At 33.3% G+C, this 17852-nt stretch overlaps 1 protein-coding gene across 1 annotated transcript in view; it reads left to right on the top strand.

The window, feature by feature from the left end:
* The window catches only part of Fsip2 (fibrous sheath interacting protein 2), a 64036-nt gene that overhangs the window by 11090 nt on the left and 35094 nt on the right, over nt 1-17852 (top strand). Inside the window, exons 8-15 of the mRNA XM_028763031.1 lie at nt 621-744; nt 3389-3475; nt 8033-8148; nt 8987-9023; nt 9983-10086; nt 11903-11966; nt 14200-14257; nt 17364-17397. Of these exons, the coding sequence (XP_028618864.1) occupies nt 621-744; nt 3389-3475; nt 8033-8148; nt 8987-9023; nt 9983-10086; nt 11903-11966; nt 14200-14257; nt 17364-17397 (624 nt within the window). The remainder of the gene's footprint in view (nt 1-620; nt 745-3388; nt 3476-8032; nt 8149-8986; nt 9024-9982; nt 10087-11902; nt 11967-14199; nt 14258-17363; nt 17398-17852) is intronic.

Here is a 17852-nt window from a genome sequence, read left to right as displayed (position 1 = left end):
CTCTAGCTAGTGTTACTTTTTATCTGAACTTGTTATTGCCTATTATCAAAGCAAGACCCATTTTTGTATTCTAGACTATATGGTTAACAATACCCCTATACTGTAGCTTGTGGAATACATGTAATTTTCATCTTCATGGAAATGCAAACTCTCTTCTAACCTACCTCTTAGGATGATCCTTTATGCTATCTTGAGTATTACTTTATGTGTACTGATTTTTTCTCTTAGTGAGTGATCAATAAAAATTTCAAGGTGCTCTCTGCACATTTGTCTCTCTTCTGCCATGCCCATGGTCAGTAGTATCCCAGAGTTTCACAAGGAAAAGTGACACTTCAAAGAATGTAATAATTCTATCAAAGTATTCAGGCAGGTACCTTTTTCCTAAGTATTTGATCATTAATAAAAATGGGCTCCTTATTATACTCTGTAAGTTTTATATTCTTTAACTTGTAAGTAACAATGGACTCCTTACTGCTCTCTAAGGTTGTTTCTCCTTAAATTTACAAGTCACAAGACAAGAATAATTATTTATTTCTACTATACTACATGGTTTAAATATTTGTTTTGCTTTTATCGATGCCAGATTAATACTAATCAGTGTACTTTGTTTCATATTCTAGAAACAAGCAATGCTAGAGAAAAAAATGGCTTATCATTTACAAAAAATGCAGGATACTGGCTTAAAAGATGACATGGGAAGAAATGGATTTGACTATAAAGGACAAAATGGAACTATGTTTGAATGTGAGAATATTATGTCACTAAGTAGGAAGCATTGACCTCTGTAACATGATATATCTTATATATGTGTACCTGCTACCCACTCTATATGAAATGCTAAGCTAACTATGTCCACATTATTTTTCAAATTGAAAAGATCACATATTTACATACATACATACATACATACATACATACATACACATACACACACACACACACACACACACACACACTAAAACTAAAATAATTTTATGAAATGGTTTAATAGACAAATTTGGTTGCCCTACAGCTTTTATACCAAATTCCCTATACTTAAGATAATGCATATTTTACTTCCAACACATTAAAATCAATGTGTAAAATAATTGTCATTATACATCAACATGGTGCTTTTGTATGTTGTCAACTAGTGAGAATAGAAAAAGAACCTGGGAAAATAAGAGAATGAAGATGGAGGGGAAAGCAGTAGAGAAAAGAAGGAAGAAAGAAGACAGAAAAGAATGGGAAAAGGTGTAAAACTGACAGAGCCTGACTTGGTTGTGCTAGATCCACACCAGCCGCAGTTTGTATAACATCAAGGAATCCCAGCAAAACTCCATGTATTAGTTATTAGTTATCAGGTAGAATTTTTAAGAAATTTCTAGGGACACATACTATTGAGAAAGAGCAGGGCCACCATCAGTCTTGTTTATCCTCAGCCCCACTTTCAGGTGAGACCGTTCTTTTATCATATCATCACTTGGTCTTAGCTGGATTCTGTCTTTTAACTTCACCCAGACCATTTGGTACATCTATTCAATTCTGACAATTTCTTCTGCTAATTCTAAACTGCTATCCATTAAATTCAGTTTAAAGGCATACAGGCAAGCACTCATTACTATATGAAGTTCAGCCCAAATTTAAACTTCTAAATTTAATTTTGTGCTATATGCTTGAACATGGCAGCTGTCCTCTACTGGTGATATGTACAGGCTCTGGAGCCAGGCTCCAACTGTTATTTTTTTTTTCATTTTTTATTGGTTATTTTATTTATTTACATTTCAAATGTTATTACCCTTCCCAGTTTTCCCTCCACAAACCCCCTATCCCATTGCTCCTCTCCCTGCTTCTATGAAGGAGCTCTCCTGACCACTCATCCACTCCTGCCTTTGGCCCTAGTATTCCCCTATGCTGGGGCATTGAGCCTCCACAGGACCAAGGGCCTCCCCTCCCAGTGATGCCAGATAAGGCAATCCTCTGCTATATATACAGCTGAAGCCATGGGTCCTTACATGTGTACTTTTCAAGATCTTTAAATGGTTTTGGCAAGTGATTTAGCCTTTCACATATACTTTCAGCATCTATAACTGAACATAATACACTAAACAACTTCTATGAAGACTTTGCTTCAAAACTGGAGCACATAGTCAGGCCTCTTAGAGCTGTCAAGTAGGAGTAAGAACTAAACAGATTATATTTCCCTCTTTTTTGTCTTTCTGTGTCTGTTTTCTCAGCCTACGATCACCTATTCACTGTTTCTAATCTTTCACACCCAATTTATATTAAATCACACATTTCTTGATGACTTTTATTGCATGTTCCCTCTGTGAGTCTCTGGAAGCTTGCAAATCCTATACAGCTACAGATTTATTACAATTTTAATCACTTTAATACTAAACTTCTATTTTTGCATGTCATAAAATTGTGAGGAAAATAAATATACTAAATACGTTTCCCAGATAAATTAACTCAATCTATTTACTTATTTGAAATGATACTGTACCCCCATTTCAGATTACAAATCACTTTACTGGTTTTGTAATGCCAATATCTTTTTTTCTCATCCAATAGAAGAATGTGAATTGTAGATCTTTTTCATTCTTTTAAAAAATTATCTTATGTCTATGAGTATTTCCATACATATTTCTGTATATATGTATGCACAGTGTGTGCATGCCTTTTATCTATGGATGTAGGAAGAGGGCAACATATCTGGAACTGGATGATTGTGAACCATGTGAGTCCTGGGAAGCAAACTCAAGTCTTCTACAAAAGGAACAACTGCTCTTAACTTCTGAGCCATCTGTTTACCCCGTGAAGTAGTAGTCTTAAACACTGCTGCATCATTAACCTTAGAAAACAGTATATTAATATTTTTATAATACTGAAGTGACAAGGAACAAATATCAATTTCATAACAGTGTTATAATTGTATAAAACTGCAATAATATTCTCTTCTATCAAGTAAAAATCTCCTAGAGAAACTTGTGTACACACATACACACACACACACACACACACACACACACACACGTGCGCACGCTTTTGCTCATCTTTAAACAAATCCAAGAACATCATAGTCATTTCAGACCGGGGGTCTTCATCCACATCACTATGTTGGTGTGTATTTATACAGAAAGCAAACTACATGCTCCAGTAGACTATAATGAATATTTTCTTCTTTCCAAAATATAAAATATAAGTCTCTCCAACTCTGCCCCTGAAGTTGTAGACATATTACAAAAATAACTATCTCCTCCCATTTTACATTACTTCATCTTCTTCTGTCTGTCCTCCAAATCCCACATATAGATTAGCAAGCACTTACTTCTTGAGCATGAAAAGATAGGTGATCTTTGGCGATTTCTCTGTCACTACTACTAATACGTTTTATTATATTTTTAAGCTTCCTCAAAGAAGAAAAAGAAGCAGTTTGATGATATAAAAATAGTTTATCCTGAAGGCGACCACAAATCATATAAAGGAACATCAGGTAATTAAATATTTTAATAAACACCAAAAATTTAAAATAGTGATTTGGGAAAAGACTGAGTTGTGGGTGACTTTCAGTTGGTGAAACTTGGGTTTATTATGATGAATGACTGATTTTTGAGGCTGCATGCCATGTACTGTTTTCAGAATAAATAACCAATATGGTGTTTTCAACTGGTCATCCAACTATTCCTTAAGAACAATTAAATGCAGGATTTATTAGTACTAATTGTAGATACAGATTGACAGATTATAAAATACTTTAAATTCTCAGAATGATTTTAGAAAACTCAAAAATAGTCTAGAAGCCAAACAAATTTATTATAATCTACTGTGAACATTTGTTGAATTATCATTTTCTATATTTCTTATGCTGTGTCACTTTAGGTTCCCAATTTAAACTCACCAGATTATACTGTGAACCCTCAAACAAGAAGTACTCTAATAACAAACTATGAAAATGAAAAAAAATTAAATACATTTCTTTCACTAATAACTCTCAAAGTTATAGTTAATGTAAAAACTTAGAATAACTGATGTTTACTGATCAAAACCTAAAGAAAACCACATCCAATTTTTTTTTCCTTGTGTGTAATCTTGGTTTTTTTTTTCTACAAAATCCAGAAACAAGAAGACAATGCTGCCTAATCTTCATGTGTCTGGTCTACCACAGGGGTTACTGAGTTTGAAGGGATCCATCTCTATTATACCTTGAATGAATATGTCCCTGCTAGGTTCCTGTTTTTGAAGGCCTGGTACTTAGTTGAAAGAGCTGTTTGGGAAGGATTGGTAGGTGTAGTCTTGTTTGTTAGATGGAGTGTGTTATTGGGATTGTGACAGCTTCCAGATTTCTAGACTTACCCCATTTTCAGTTAGCTTTTCTCTGCTTCCTACTAGAGTTTGATAAATGTATCATGATCTTTAAGTAAATCTTACTGTTCTTTCCCAACAGCTACCACAGCTAATAATCACTTTTGCTTCAATTTTTAATACTATAGTACATGTACTACAGTTGTTGTTGTTGCTGATGTTGCAATTATTGTTGTTGTTTTCAGAATCTTGTCTTGTAGCCCAGTTTAGCCTCAAACTTGTACTAGTCCTTCTTCCTCACTTTCCTTTGTGCTGGGATCACAATCCTAAACCACTAAGCCTATTTTCGAATTGATTTCCAGTGAGGCTATTGTCTTTTTTATGTTCCTTGAACAGATTTATCAGGGGTAGTCTAGGTTATAATACACATTTTTCTTCTGAATAAACAATGAGCAAGCACTAAGCCTCTTTGAGTGGACTCTCATCCCTCCTGCTTTGTCATAATCTCTCTCTCCTTCAGAACTTTCTCATGCACTACATCTACATACATGCCATAGTCAGTTAGATGTGGTAAGTTTCCCTTTCAATTTCGTAAATTGATTAAGAGAAAATCTATATTGTTTGTCATGCTTGTCACCATTTCTTTTGCTTTAGTACTTTTGTGGCAGGTTATCTTTCTGGTGTTATTTCATCTCTCTATTCTTTGATGTCTCTTTTATATCAGCTCCTGTAGCATTAAAGGAATCTGGTTTTCTTTTTTTTATGTTTTGTATTTGCTTTTTAAATTTCATAAAACATTTAATCTCTATTTCTGAAATCTATTGCCCCCATTTAAAATAGACTTTATGTTGAAAGTTGATTGTTTTTATACTTTAAGACACCTGTCTGAGGCCAAGGAAATGCCTCAGTCTTTGAAATGCCTGTTCTACAAGGATCTGAGGTTATATCCCCAGTATTAATGTAAAAATCCTGAGTATATAACTCAATGCTACGGTGGGGTGAGAAGGAGATAATTGGATGCCTGGACCTGATTGGCCAGCCAAAGAGATGAGCTCCAGTTTCAGTAAGAAACTCTGGGTCCAAATATTAAGGCGGAGCCTCATCAAAGTAGAAACTTATCATTCACCTCATGTACACATGATTAAGTATACATATGTACATGTAACAGACAGGTACACATACACACAGATCTACACACAGACTATTTAATAGTTTTTCATAATTCTTACAAAATACTTATATTTTAATTACTATTTATATACTGTATCCAATATGATTTTCTAAACTGTCTTCTGTGCATTGCTATTTAAAATCAGCATGGGGTTTTTTTGGTAAATATTATTATAATTATAAAGATTTTTAAGCATTCCCTAGTAAATAATTCAAATGCAAATAAAACCCACTAGGAGGTGATCATAAAGCCTTATAGAGCTGTGACTATCATTTTCATCTGAATTTTGAATATTCAGGGTCTTTGTATATTTTATCTGTCTTTAACATTTATCTGTTGTCAAATTATTTTGAAGCCCATTCCACATATAGCATCATCATCAATAGTTCAATATGCATTTTAAAATGATAAGTAACATTTTTAGTAAAAGGGACCAAAATACCATTATCATACCATACATACTAATAATTCATAATTCCATATTATAAATAATTATAAATTTTTCAGTAGTATTAAATGTCATAAAAATGTTTCAATTTAGTTTGAATCTACATTGATCAAAATAATAAACATGGTGTTATGCCTTTTCCTCCCCTCTTTGAATAAACTCCAATCTTTTTGCTTTGATTTATTTTTACCTTATCTGTAAGTGTTAATTATGAAATATTAGACTCAAGATCAAAAATCCACAATTGTCCAATATTTAGATATATTTGTCCAAAATATAGATTTTTTGAAATAATCTCTTCATAGAAAAAGTTATGAAGAAACTAGGAATATAAAGAACCTGTCTCAGCATACAAAAGGCTATGCGTGACAAATCTGTATCTAACAGTATACTAAGCTCAAAGCTCAAAGCTTTCCCACTAAAATAAAGAGCAAAATATGGCTGTCTACATTCTAAACTCTTTTATACATATAGTGCTTGAAATCTTACCTAAGGCTATAAGAAAAGATAATGAAATTAAAAGGATATAAATGGTAAGGAAAGAAGTAACAGTATGATTCTTTGTAGTCATGTGATCCTATGTATAAGAAGACAATGAGGCTATAATAACAAACTCCTGAACCTTTGAACATTTCAGAGAGAGTAGAAGGATGTACAGTCATCATACTCTCTCCAGAATACTAATATTCTCCTAATATTAACATGAAATATGTTGAGAAAGAATAGAAGGAAACAATCCCATTCATAATAGCTTAAAAAGTATCCAAGAATAAACATAATTAAGAAAATAAAAGAACTCTACAGTGAAAACTTTTAAATACTGAAGAAATTGAAGATTCAAGAATATTGAAAGTCCTCTTATGAGTGGATCAGCATAATTAATACAGTGGAAATTGCTATACCTTCAAACACAAACTACAAGTTTAATATAATGCTTATCTAAATTCTTATGAAATTCTTGAGATAGATAAAATAATCTCCAAATTCAAATGCATGCACAGGGATTCTGAATATTCAAAACAACCCGGAGCAGCAGAAAATTAGGACAGACACAGTAACAAAACAACATGGTATGGTTACACACGCACACACAAAAAAAAAAAAACCCCACATGTAAAATAATGGAATAAATTGAAAGGTTCAAAGGACCCTCCCTATACTGCTACACTATCTAAAAGACATTTTGGTTTTGACAACTATATCAGAAAACAAAAATTAAACAAAACAAAAAACAAGCCCCACGCTCCCCAAATAATCGAACTCCAATCAACAACAAAATCAATAGCCAAACAAAAAAGCAAAACAAAAGAAAGAAACAAAAACACTGTCATCAGCAAATGAATCTGGAAAGGCTGGATATGTGCAAGTATAAACTCAATGGAATTTCTTATACAAAAGTCAATTTCAACACCAAATAACGTAAAACAATCTGAAACTTAGGTGAAAAATAGGAAAAAGTTTTAAGAGATAAGCATAGACAAGAACTTAACAAGAATTAATAAATGTGAACGCACAAAATTAAAAGTTTCCTCTCTCAATAATGTTTCTCAGCAATAGAATGAGTACCAAATAGAGTAAAATCTTCTCTAACTACACACTTCATTTTGGATTAGTACCTGAAATACACACACACACACACAGAGAAGTTTATGTACCAAAATTCCCAGCTCATTTCAGAAATCGCTGAAATTGAGAACAGCTGAGATGTCCATGAGCTGATGATAAAATATAAAATGCTATGTATACAAATAAAAAAGGACGAACTTGATACATGTTACAGCATTATGTTGCATAAAATAAATAATGTTATTCTCCCAAAAACAAGGAAAAAGAAGTACACACATGGTATGAATGAGTTTATGTGTAATTTCTGAAAGCATGAAGTAATCTTAATGGTTACAGATTAGTAGCATTGGGACTAGAAAGGATTGATTGCAACCATCCAGGGGAGAACTTATATGAATAATTCCAACATGTGACTGAGTGAATGATGCTTTCAGTTGTACCTCTTTCAGAGGTATTGCTACTCATGAATATTTTAAATTTTAGTGATTAGTTTAAGAAAATAAAATTCATTGCACTTAACAAAATGTTCAAATACCAAAGATTTCTTTCTCATTTACTCCTAGGACAAGTATCAGCCACTGTTAATCAGTCTCAGAGTAGTTCAAAGAATGTTACAAAAATGTCGGGATCCTCAGTTGTTTATCAGGCAGAAGTACAGAACAGCAGCTCAGAACAAAAGGTAAACTGTTTCAAAAGTATTTTATTACATCTCCTTAAATTTAATTTACATGTGTTCTTTTTTACTAATGTGGTATTGATTAATTATGGGGCATGAGCTCTTGCAAGAAAAACTGATTCCTCTCGGGACAAGAAAGAGTCAATTTACCCTTATTATTGACGTAGTGTGGCACACAGCAGAAACAAATCGAAAGCCCGGTATCAGTTCTGATGATGATGTTGCTACTTTCTGGTAGCATACGCGATCGAAGCTCAGATTGTTGACTGAGCACTGGGATGAGCCAATATATGGGAATATAAGAGAACTGTGTCCTTAGGAATGCAAAGATGATTAAGACATTCACTCATCTGGAGGACACATCTTCTGGTGAGACATCTGAATGTTACACTAATCTGGAGTGACTAATTTTTACCCTGGTTCTGGCTCTAAAGAGTATTTTAAATAAACATTATATAGTTCTGAAGGGTTTAAATTGGAAGAATTTTAATTTTCTGTCCAATTGAATGAATTTAAACTTTTAAAAAACTGTATATATATACATACATACATAGTCACACGTACACACACACACAGTGGCTTTAAATAAAGTACAGAGTAGAAGAACAGTAAGCTCTGTATTGCTATAAATTGAGCTCAGTTTTAAACTAAATTTGAAGAAGTGAAAGGTATCCTGGGAAGTTAATGATATGTACCGTGTCTGGTATACTTCTTATGACAAATGTAGAGCATAGGGGTAGAAAAACATCTGGATTGATTTGGTTATCTGACAGAAGACATATTCTCTACCAAAAGTATTGTTACTTATAAATATTTTTCTCTTTAATATTTTGCCATATAGAGAAATGGAGTAACGAAAAAATTAAGTGATGAAAGAGGTAAGATTATGAACAATACTGATGGTTCTGGTATTAAGTACATAGCTACTCCATTGTCTACTATTGAAAGATGTTTTACCTAATTTTGAAAGGTTTGCTTAGTTTAGTTTTTCTTTATTATTAGAGAACCCTTCCTCCATCCACTTCTTTTTAATTCACTGTACATCTTGCTGTGTAAAAAAAAAAAAAAGCTGAAGAGGTGTGCAGTCCCACAGGAGAAGCAATGATATGAACCAACCAGACCCCCAAGACCTCCCAGGGACTAAACCACCAACCAAAAAGTACACATTGAGGGACCCATGGCTCCAGCCACTTATGTAACAGAGGATGGCCTTGTCAGACATCAATGGGAGGAGAGGCCCTTCATCCTGTGAAGGCTTGATGCCCCAGTGTAGGGGAATGCCAGGACAGGAAAGCAGGAGTGGGTAGGTAGGTGAGGGAACACCATCATAGAAGCAGGGGGAGGGGGGATGAGATAGGAGGTTTGCAGGGAGGAGAAACCAAGAAAAGGGATAACATTTGAAATGTAAATAAAGAAAAATATCTAATAAAAATTTTTTAAATCTCAAAATAGCTTTTTATCACTTTTATGCCTTTTGCCTAAAATCAGCTTAAAATACAGCTTTGTTTATTCCTTTGGACAAGCTGTAAGCTGTCATTGTAGACTAACTACAGTGAAAACGGTCCATTTTGCCAATAGGCCCTATTACTTTCATGAGACTGAGATAAGGATTTCAGATTTTTTTCTTTGGAAACAATTGGGAAAGTGACATTTTTCAGGAATAAACATACAAAAAAGATATCTTACTCTTGAAACAGCTTCCTTAACTTGAATAGATTGCTAATGGTGATATTTCTAGTCAATGTACTGGGTAGAATGCTAGAGCAAGCCTTCAAGTTATGATTCATCTTTGACATTACAGTGCTATCAGATTTAAAGCTAACTCTTATCTGTCTAGTTCCTGGAACTACATCAGCTAGAGACTCAATTATTTCAGCTCAACAATCACCCACAAAGAACGCTAGACTTTCACAGACATCTTTGGTCCATCAAAAAGAAGAGGTATGTATTATTTGATTTACTCTAGCTTCAGTCAGAAGAAAGGGGATATCTTATGGTCATTTTAATATATAAAAATGCCATCCTTTATCCTTATGATATAACTTCATCCCATTAAATTTATCATACCATAGTAAATATGCAATAACTCAAGTTCAGTGAACCTAAATATAATCTGCAAGACTTAATGTTTGCTTTGTATATTGAGCACTCAGATTAATCAGTTGAGCTTCCTTGGTGTTCTGATAATAATGCTGACTTAGCATTTTTCAACAGTAATCAGGTATCTGCTAACGGGAAGCTATCAATAGTGATCAATCAGTATAGTCATTGCATATAAAATATATACTATTTATAAATAGTCAGCATGTTATCTTAGGAATAAAATCAATACCATTAACTCTAATATTAGCATTGATATTAACTGATTCACTATGCTAGGAGTTTACATTTTTATCGGTTTTCAGTACACTAACAATTTAGTAGATTGTCTCCAAATGTATTCTTCATATTAAGTAGAAAATAACATTTTATGTGACTTAGAATGCATAACAATTGATATAAAATAATGCAGAACATCTAAAATGTATTATGATAACCATGATGTTATATCTGTGATACAATTTATTATAAATATATATTTGTTAACTGTGTTTGTTCATAGTTTATTATTATATGTCAATAGCCCTGTTAAATATGCTCACAATCACAAAATTTTAACTGCTGGAATAGTCAGATTGTTTACCATATTTTAAAGCCTTTAAAATTAAAGAAATGATGAAGACTTGTTAAAATGGTCTTTAAAAACATTGCAGCACAGGTCTTTGTTTCATACATTTCAAGCATTATGATGAACAAGAGACAGAAAGGCATGTATCAATTTTGTTCGTGGGACTGGGAATGAAAATTGACATGATAATATACTGTGTATGTTGATTATTGCAATATTCCAGATTCCACAATGAAAACACCACTGTATTATACCTAGATAACTATTCTGTAAAGTACAAGGAAACAATCTACCTCAGCATACAAAAATAGTATATGTAAACTGTATTATTGGCCTCTCTGACTATTGCATATTCTATTCACTCTGCATATTAATCCCAAAGCATTAGCAGATGTTCACAGATACCAAATTTATGACAAGAAATTTAATTGTTCTCCAGCATACTGTGAAAAAACGAATATTGTCAGGCATTTTCTCATTGTCTGCATTTCCATTTCAACTATTGAAAAATGAAGGCACCTGTTGTCATGATTTTTTGCAGCAGATTTAGTGGCCAGGAAAGAATGGAAAATCACAGTCACTTGTGGAGGTTGCATGCCTTCTCTTTTTCAGTGACACTGAACTAATTTTTTTCAATAATATTCTGCACTACCTCTAATTACATCATTTGACTTCTTTGCATTCTTTGTGTAGTTAATTTTTGGTTACCATCAAATGCTCTATTTGTAGGAAAGAGGTAGCATAGCAGGAACACAGAACCTTTCTCCTAACCATCTAAACTTCAGTTTTCACTCCTGATGCCAATTCCAATTGTGTGTAAATTCATTAAATTGTGTGTTACTGTATTATACATGCATACAAGTAGAGGCTGAGCATCAAAGCTGGAAAATCATCAGATGTGTAAATGTTATTGTCGACATTTTTGATGAACATTCATTTTAATTGTGTAAATAATAACATAAGTACAGAACAAATATTTCTTATAAACGGAGGTTTGTGAGAAATTTAACATTACAGTTCTGAAATTTAAACATGCAGATAGTAGTTGATGGTAAAAATGTGGAGAAATCTCTCTTGTTACTTTTGTAGAAGGAGATGCAAAGTAATTGGAATGAAAGACCAAGCAAGAAATCAAGCTATGCTGGTGACCCAGGTAAACATCAGTGATAAACCGTGCAGCCAGTATACATTCCTTCACTTGCTACTTAGTATGCTCATTCCAAAATCTTTGCCAACTCATGTATCAGTGCAATGATTTCTGCTAGGTCTTGTACAAAGTACTGAATATAGAAGATAAAATTAGCCGTGACACATACTCAGAGCTTTTACTCTGTAATGGAGGAAATAGTCTTGACAAACACACAAACCATATGACATATTCTTCACTTCACAGTTACAGTTGTGTGTGCATGTTTGCATATGTGCCTGGTTAGAACACTGAAGATCAACTCTCCCTAACAAGTACATAGCAAAGGACTGTTAACAATAGACACAGTACATATTAGATCTGTAATATTTATTTTCTAAAATACAAAACTGTGACCAATATATCTCCATATCCTTTTTCTTCCATTCCAGTATATTCTCTTTTTATGATTTTGACAATCCATATTTCACATGTAAGAGAACATATGACAGTTTCCTGTCCACACTTTTGACTTATTTCATTTAATATAATGGCCTTCAAATTTGTGAGTATGGTTTCAAATGGCCTGTACCTTTACCTTTATATTTTCCTAAGAATGTCATTAAATTTTTGTTGTCCTACCTTCACCCTAAGATCCACTTTTCAATGTACACCAAAGTATCTATAACAGTATATCTTGCATTTGCAAACCCATATAGTTAGCAGTTGTACACTATGTATGTCAATGCTGGATGCATGTGTACTTTTATCATGTTACTATTCTGTAAACAATAGAGAACAGCAACTATTTACACATTATTAGTGTTACTATTTATCTTTTAGTAATTTATAAATTATCTGGAGAATGATATGTGCAGAAGGCATAGCTAGGTTACGTGCAAATTCTATGCTATATTATAAGAAAGACCTTCAGATCCATTGACTTGATCTTCAGAGGCCCCTCAAACAAATCTTTTAATGAGACCAATGGTTGTCTAAATTTTCCACATATTGAGCTGGAGGAATTGGCTCGGTAATTCCTTACTTTCTATGAACCAATGTGATTGTCTGTGATGATTATTTTACTTGAACACTCTTTTGTGTTGCCTATATGTTTGTTGGGGGTAGATGTGCATGTATGACAGTATGCATGTTTACATATATGCAGGTACACATGCATGTGAGAGTATGTGATCATATGTATACAAATCCAAGTTTCTGTGTAGGTCTCATGTTAAAGCCAAAGGAACTACTTTTGCTTATCATACCTTGGACAACATATATAGTTTTCTTTTTAATCAGAGATTCTCAGTGGTCTGGAAGGCAAGAAATAGGCTAAGCAGTCTCACCAGAAAGTTTGGGGAATCCATCTTAGTCTATCTCCCTAGCACAAAGTTTATAAACAAATGCCACTATGCATGACTTTTCTCTATGCATTGTTAATCTCAGTTCCTTCTCCAAATCCAAATACACACACACACACACACACACACACACACACACACTGAAAAATATAGAACTTAGTAGTAAACTTGTGATTATAAGAATCTACTGAACTTTCAGATTTTTGTATTCAATACATCTGTTTTATTTTAAAAACCATATTTGTGTGTGTGTCTGTGTGCATGTACACAAGAGCATGTGCCTAAAGAATATAAAGGTAAGTATCAGATCATTTAGGGAAGGAGTTATACATCTTTGTAAGCTGCTCTACATGGCTTCTGGCAACTGAACTTGGACTCTCTATAAGAGCAGCACGTGCATTACCTAAGGAGTCCTCTCTCCAGCTCCTATAAAGTCTTTAATATGAGCATTGTCGAGTGTTATGGAAACGCTAAGGAAGGTTATGTATTTATTTAGATAAGTTTCATGGAATGGTTTCAGAGGTTTTAACCAAGCTCAGCAAAACCTTATGATATGAGAAATGTAAGTACAATGTCTCAAAAGGAAATGGCCACAGTAATAGTCTAAAGGCATCGAGAGACCATTACAGTTGGATATTAAGTTGTATTCTATGTCTATAGGCCATAGAATACGTACAAAGACTAGACTTCACAAGGCATTACAGGGGTAAATAAGAGCTGGGATTTTACTCTATATTAAATTCTACACTAAGGACTTTGGAAATTGCTGTGAAATGTTCTTAAATGCATATAAACTACTCAGTTACAAATGACCACAGGTATTTGAAAGTGGTATTGGCATTTTAAACATTACTGAGGATGAATATAACTTACATTTTTCTTTTCATGATGCTTAGGATCACAGGGTGGTGCTCCACCGCCCGGTATCTTTTCTTCTCCTGTTTACTCAACTATGTAAGTATCTAAATTATTAGTGTAGAATTATGAATTCCTATTTTAATAATTTCTTAAGTACATGACTACATAAAAGCTTCCCCTTTTAGAGTTTGCCTTAGACTTAGTGAAACTTTATTGTTGAGAACTTCCAGAACTAAGCTCAAATTGTAGACAAAGTGTATGATGTCCTCCCTCAGTCTACCCAGTTCTTTGCTCTCTGTACCCAAAGTCTTTGTTCCTTCTTTCCAAGTGGCTTCACATAATTTCAGAGGACTTCTTAATATTTCTCTTTGAAATATTTACATATGAATTTTGAGATTATGGGCTTCTAAAGGTTGATAAAATGTAATTTATCAATATTTTTCACCATCTCATTTTGATGACTTGGTCATCTTTCTGCTTCTTAAAAGTATTTGCAGTGTTGTTCAGAATAATACTAAAGTGTAAGTTGAAATTTTTAGAGAAGAGATGTTTATTAGCAAAGCTTTTCATTTATCAAACAAATATTAGAGAACAGCTATTTTAGCTCTTTTTCAACTTGTGAAGAAGGCATTGTTTTAGGACCATTATCTTTTAAAATATATTTATGTGGAGGTGGTGTGTGTGTGTGTGTGTGTATGTGTGTGTGTGTGTGTGTTTTGTTTGTGTGTATGTTTGTGTGTGTGGTCAGACAGAAGTTAACATCACTGGTTGTCTTTGCTTTGATATTTTATTTTTATGAGGCAGACTAACTCTCTGAACATGATCCAGTTTTATGTATGTGCTCAGGATCTGAATCCAGGTCTTATGCACAGCAAGCTTTGTATACACAGGACTGTCTTCTTAGCAACCCAGTACTAAAATCTTAAAAACAAATCAAATGAAGTTCAAACTAAACTACATTCTTTGCAAAGCTATATTTCTATATAAATGGCTATATAAGAGAAAAAGATCCCTGGTGCCAAATTATTTTCATATTCAGACTACGTTTTGTTGATTAAGACTTTCAATGAGGTCGATGGGTATCAATATGTACAATTTAGTGAAGGCTCATAGAATACAAAGCACTGTACTATAGCCAGAATGAATGAATCTCATCCAAATGGGATAAAATGAGGAGGAAAAATGCCTGTCATGTGCAGATAATGATCACTTGCATTATGGAATAAATACATGTTAAAGGACGATTACATTGCAAAGCCCTTTACTGTCTCTCCTGACTGCTGATTTAACTATGTATCATGAAAGACTTTACCATGGAGACCCATGTTTGTTCCGTTGTCAAGGACCTTGCCCCTCCTCAAATACTTTATTTGTCCTTTTTAAAAGTGTGAATGCAAAACATTGCTAAGGTAGAAATGAAAATCCATGCTAGAGCACGAAGATAAGCTGTATTAGCAGTGGGAGTAGAGTTGTAATGTGCAATCATAAGGTTATAAGTTTGAAATCCTTTGACATATACTATAGTTAGAATTTTATTGTTTATTAAGTAAAACTCAAATAGTTTGGATCAATAACATTAGGATCAAATTAGTATATAGTTAATTATTTTGTCAGCAATACACGGATAAAACCATAACCCAAAAACCATTCAATAGTATTATTCATTTGTGATTTGATATAGGTAGGCATATCCTTGAAACCTATTTATCAAGCATCTATTGAGAACACACTGTGTTTAAGGACTAGTGACAGATGTTAGGCAAATAATAAGATTCACAGAGTTAGTTCACTGTGATTATGATGAATTCTTTTTAAGGAATCAGTATAGGCTAATTTAAAACTCCCCATGTTATATTCACATCTTTCTAAAAATAAATGTTTGAGACACTACAAGCCTCCAAATATTTTTCTGAATTGCAGAAGTGTAGTTCTGACTGCTTTTGCCAGTGTCCATTTCTTTTATGAAAAAAGGTCAAATTTTGAAAGTTTTTAATCGTACATTATTATTGATTTTATAGCTTGCCTTAAAAACAATTGTTTCTGTGGATGCTGGGGATTTAGTGATTTCATAGGTCATTGCTCCCTGTTTTGACCTTTGGCACACTGCTAGTAAGGGAGCTATGGGACTCTTTTCTATGCCTTAAGCCAAAAAAATGTCCAAAAGTTAAGTTTAGAAAATGTAAAATAGTAAATAAATAAAACAAGGAAAGTGTGGAACATTGAGTTAATTTAACAAACCACATCTGAGAAGAAATTGTAGTCTATAGATTTTTACCCCTTCTCCCTCTGTCTCCTTTTTCTTTCCTCTCTCTTCAAGCCACATTCCCTCTTTCTCATCTCCCCTTTTCCTTCTCTCTTTTCTCTTGCCATAATCCCAGTGGCCTGGAAACTCATGAACTCAATCTTGCTACCTCAACTTCCTACATAGCTGAAAGCCCAGACTCTATGCCAGGCTTCCAAACCCATTTCTAAGTTTCATCGATTGAAGTTTTTTTTTTTCTCACAAATAAGTTGCAATATTTAGACACCATTTGCTTTCACAATTTAGTTTCAGATTTAGAGAAAAATGTTTAGAATGTATAGGCTTAAGGAAATTAAAAGGAGTAGCAACTTGACTTTATAAAAATGGAAGTAAATTTAATTGCAACACATGAAAAAAGTGGGTTCATCACATCATTACACAAAGATGATTGAATTTAGCATTGAATGTAGCTAGAAACTCATCAATCTAACCAGTAGTTATTGAATGGTTTTTTCTACTATGAGAAGTAGCAAAAAGATGATGCAACTATATGATCCTAAAAAGCAGATAAAAGATTACCAAAGAGCTATGATCAAAACAACCTTACTATTCAATAGTCTCTATTAGCAAATCAAAGAGACTAATCATCTTGATCCTTCATGGAATAAAAAGCTAAGGTATACCAGAGTTCCAACTACCAGTGTCAGGTATTGTTTATGCATGTGCTAGGTTTGCTGATTCCACTCTTCTGAATAATTGAAGCCCAGGTTTTAGGATACAGGCCCACAACTTAGCAAAATATCAAATAAGAACATTGAACAAAACAAAATAAAGTTTTGTATTTATATAGAAGAATTCTCATAAAAAAGACACTGAATAGACAATAGGAATGTTGAAATTATCTTCATAAATTATTTGTCCTGACTTAACTCAATCATAACTATTTTCCTGATTTTACAGGCAACAAAATCTACAACATTGCTTGAAAGATAAAGTATGTATTATAAAGTGAACCAATAAGACATTATATTAATTACTGTGTGCGATTCTAGAAAAATGTGAATCACATACTAATAATCATCTACTAATATTTATTGTTATTACCTTTTGCCTTTTATTGTAATAGAAGTTTAATTTTAAGTAATTTTAAGAGTCTATTAGTACAAGGTTATTTTCAGAAGATACTCTTAACACTTTAGGAAAGCCTCTTGGGTGTAGAGTGGTAAATCATTCAGAGACCAGCCTTAATGAGCAGCATGAGGTAACAAAACCTCATCTATCATGGGATATTACTGACCAACATAGCATTCCAGATATTACTGATGAAGTCTGTAGAGATTGCGTTGAGATGCCTGTATTTGTCTACAGCAATTCTTATAGAAAGAACCTTCTACCTACGATCTCATGCATAGATACTTAGTCACCTATGAGCTGAGACATGAAACAGAA

Source organism: Grammomys surdaster, unplaced genomic scaffold, assembly GCF_004785775.1.
Source record: "Grammomys surdaster isolate TR1022 unplaced genomic scaffold, NIH_TR_1.0 136, whole genome shotgun sequence".
In the NCBI taxonomy this organism is placed as follows: Eukaryota; Metazoa; Chordata; class Mammalia; order Rodentia; family Muridae; genus Grammomys; species Grammomys surdaster.
This window is presented reverse-complemented; position numbering and strand designations above follow the sequence as displayed.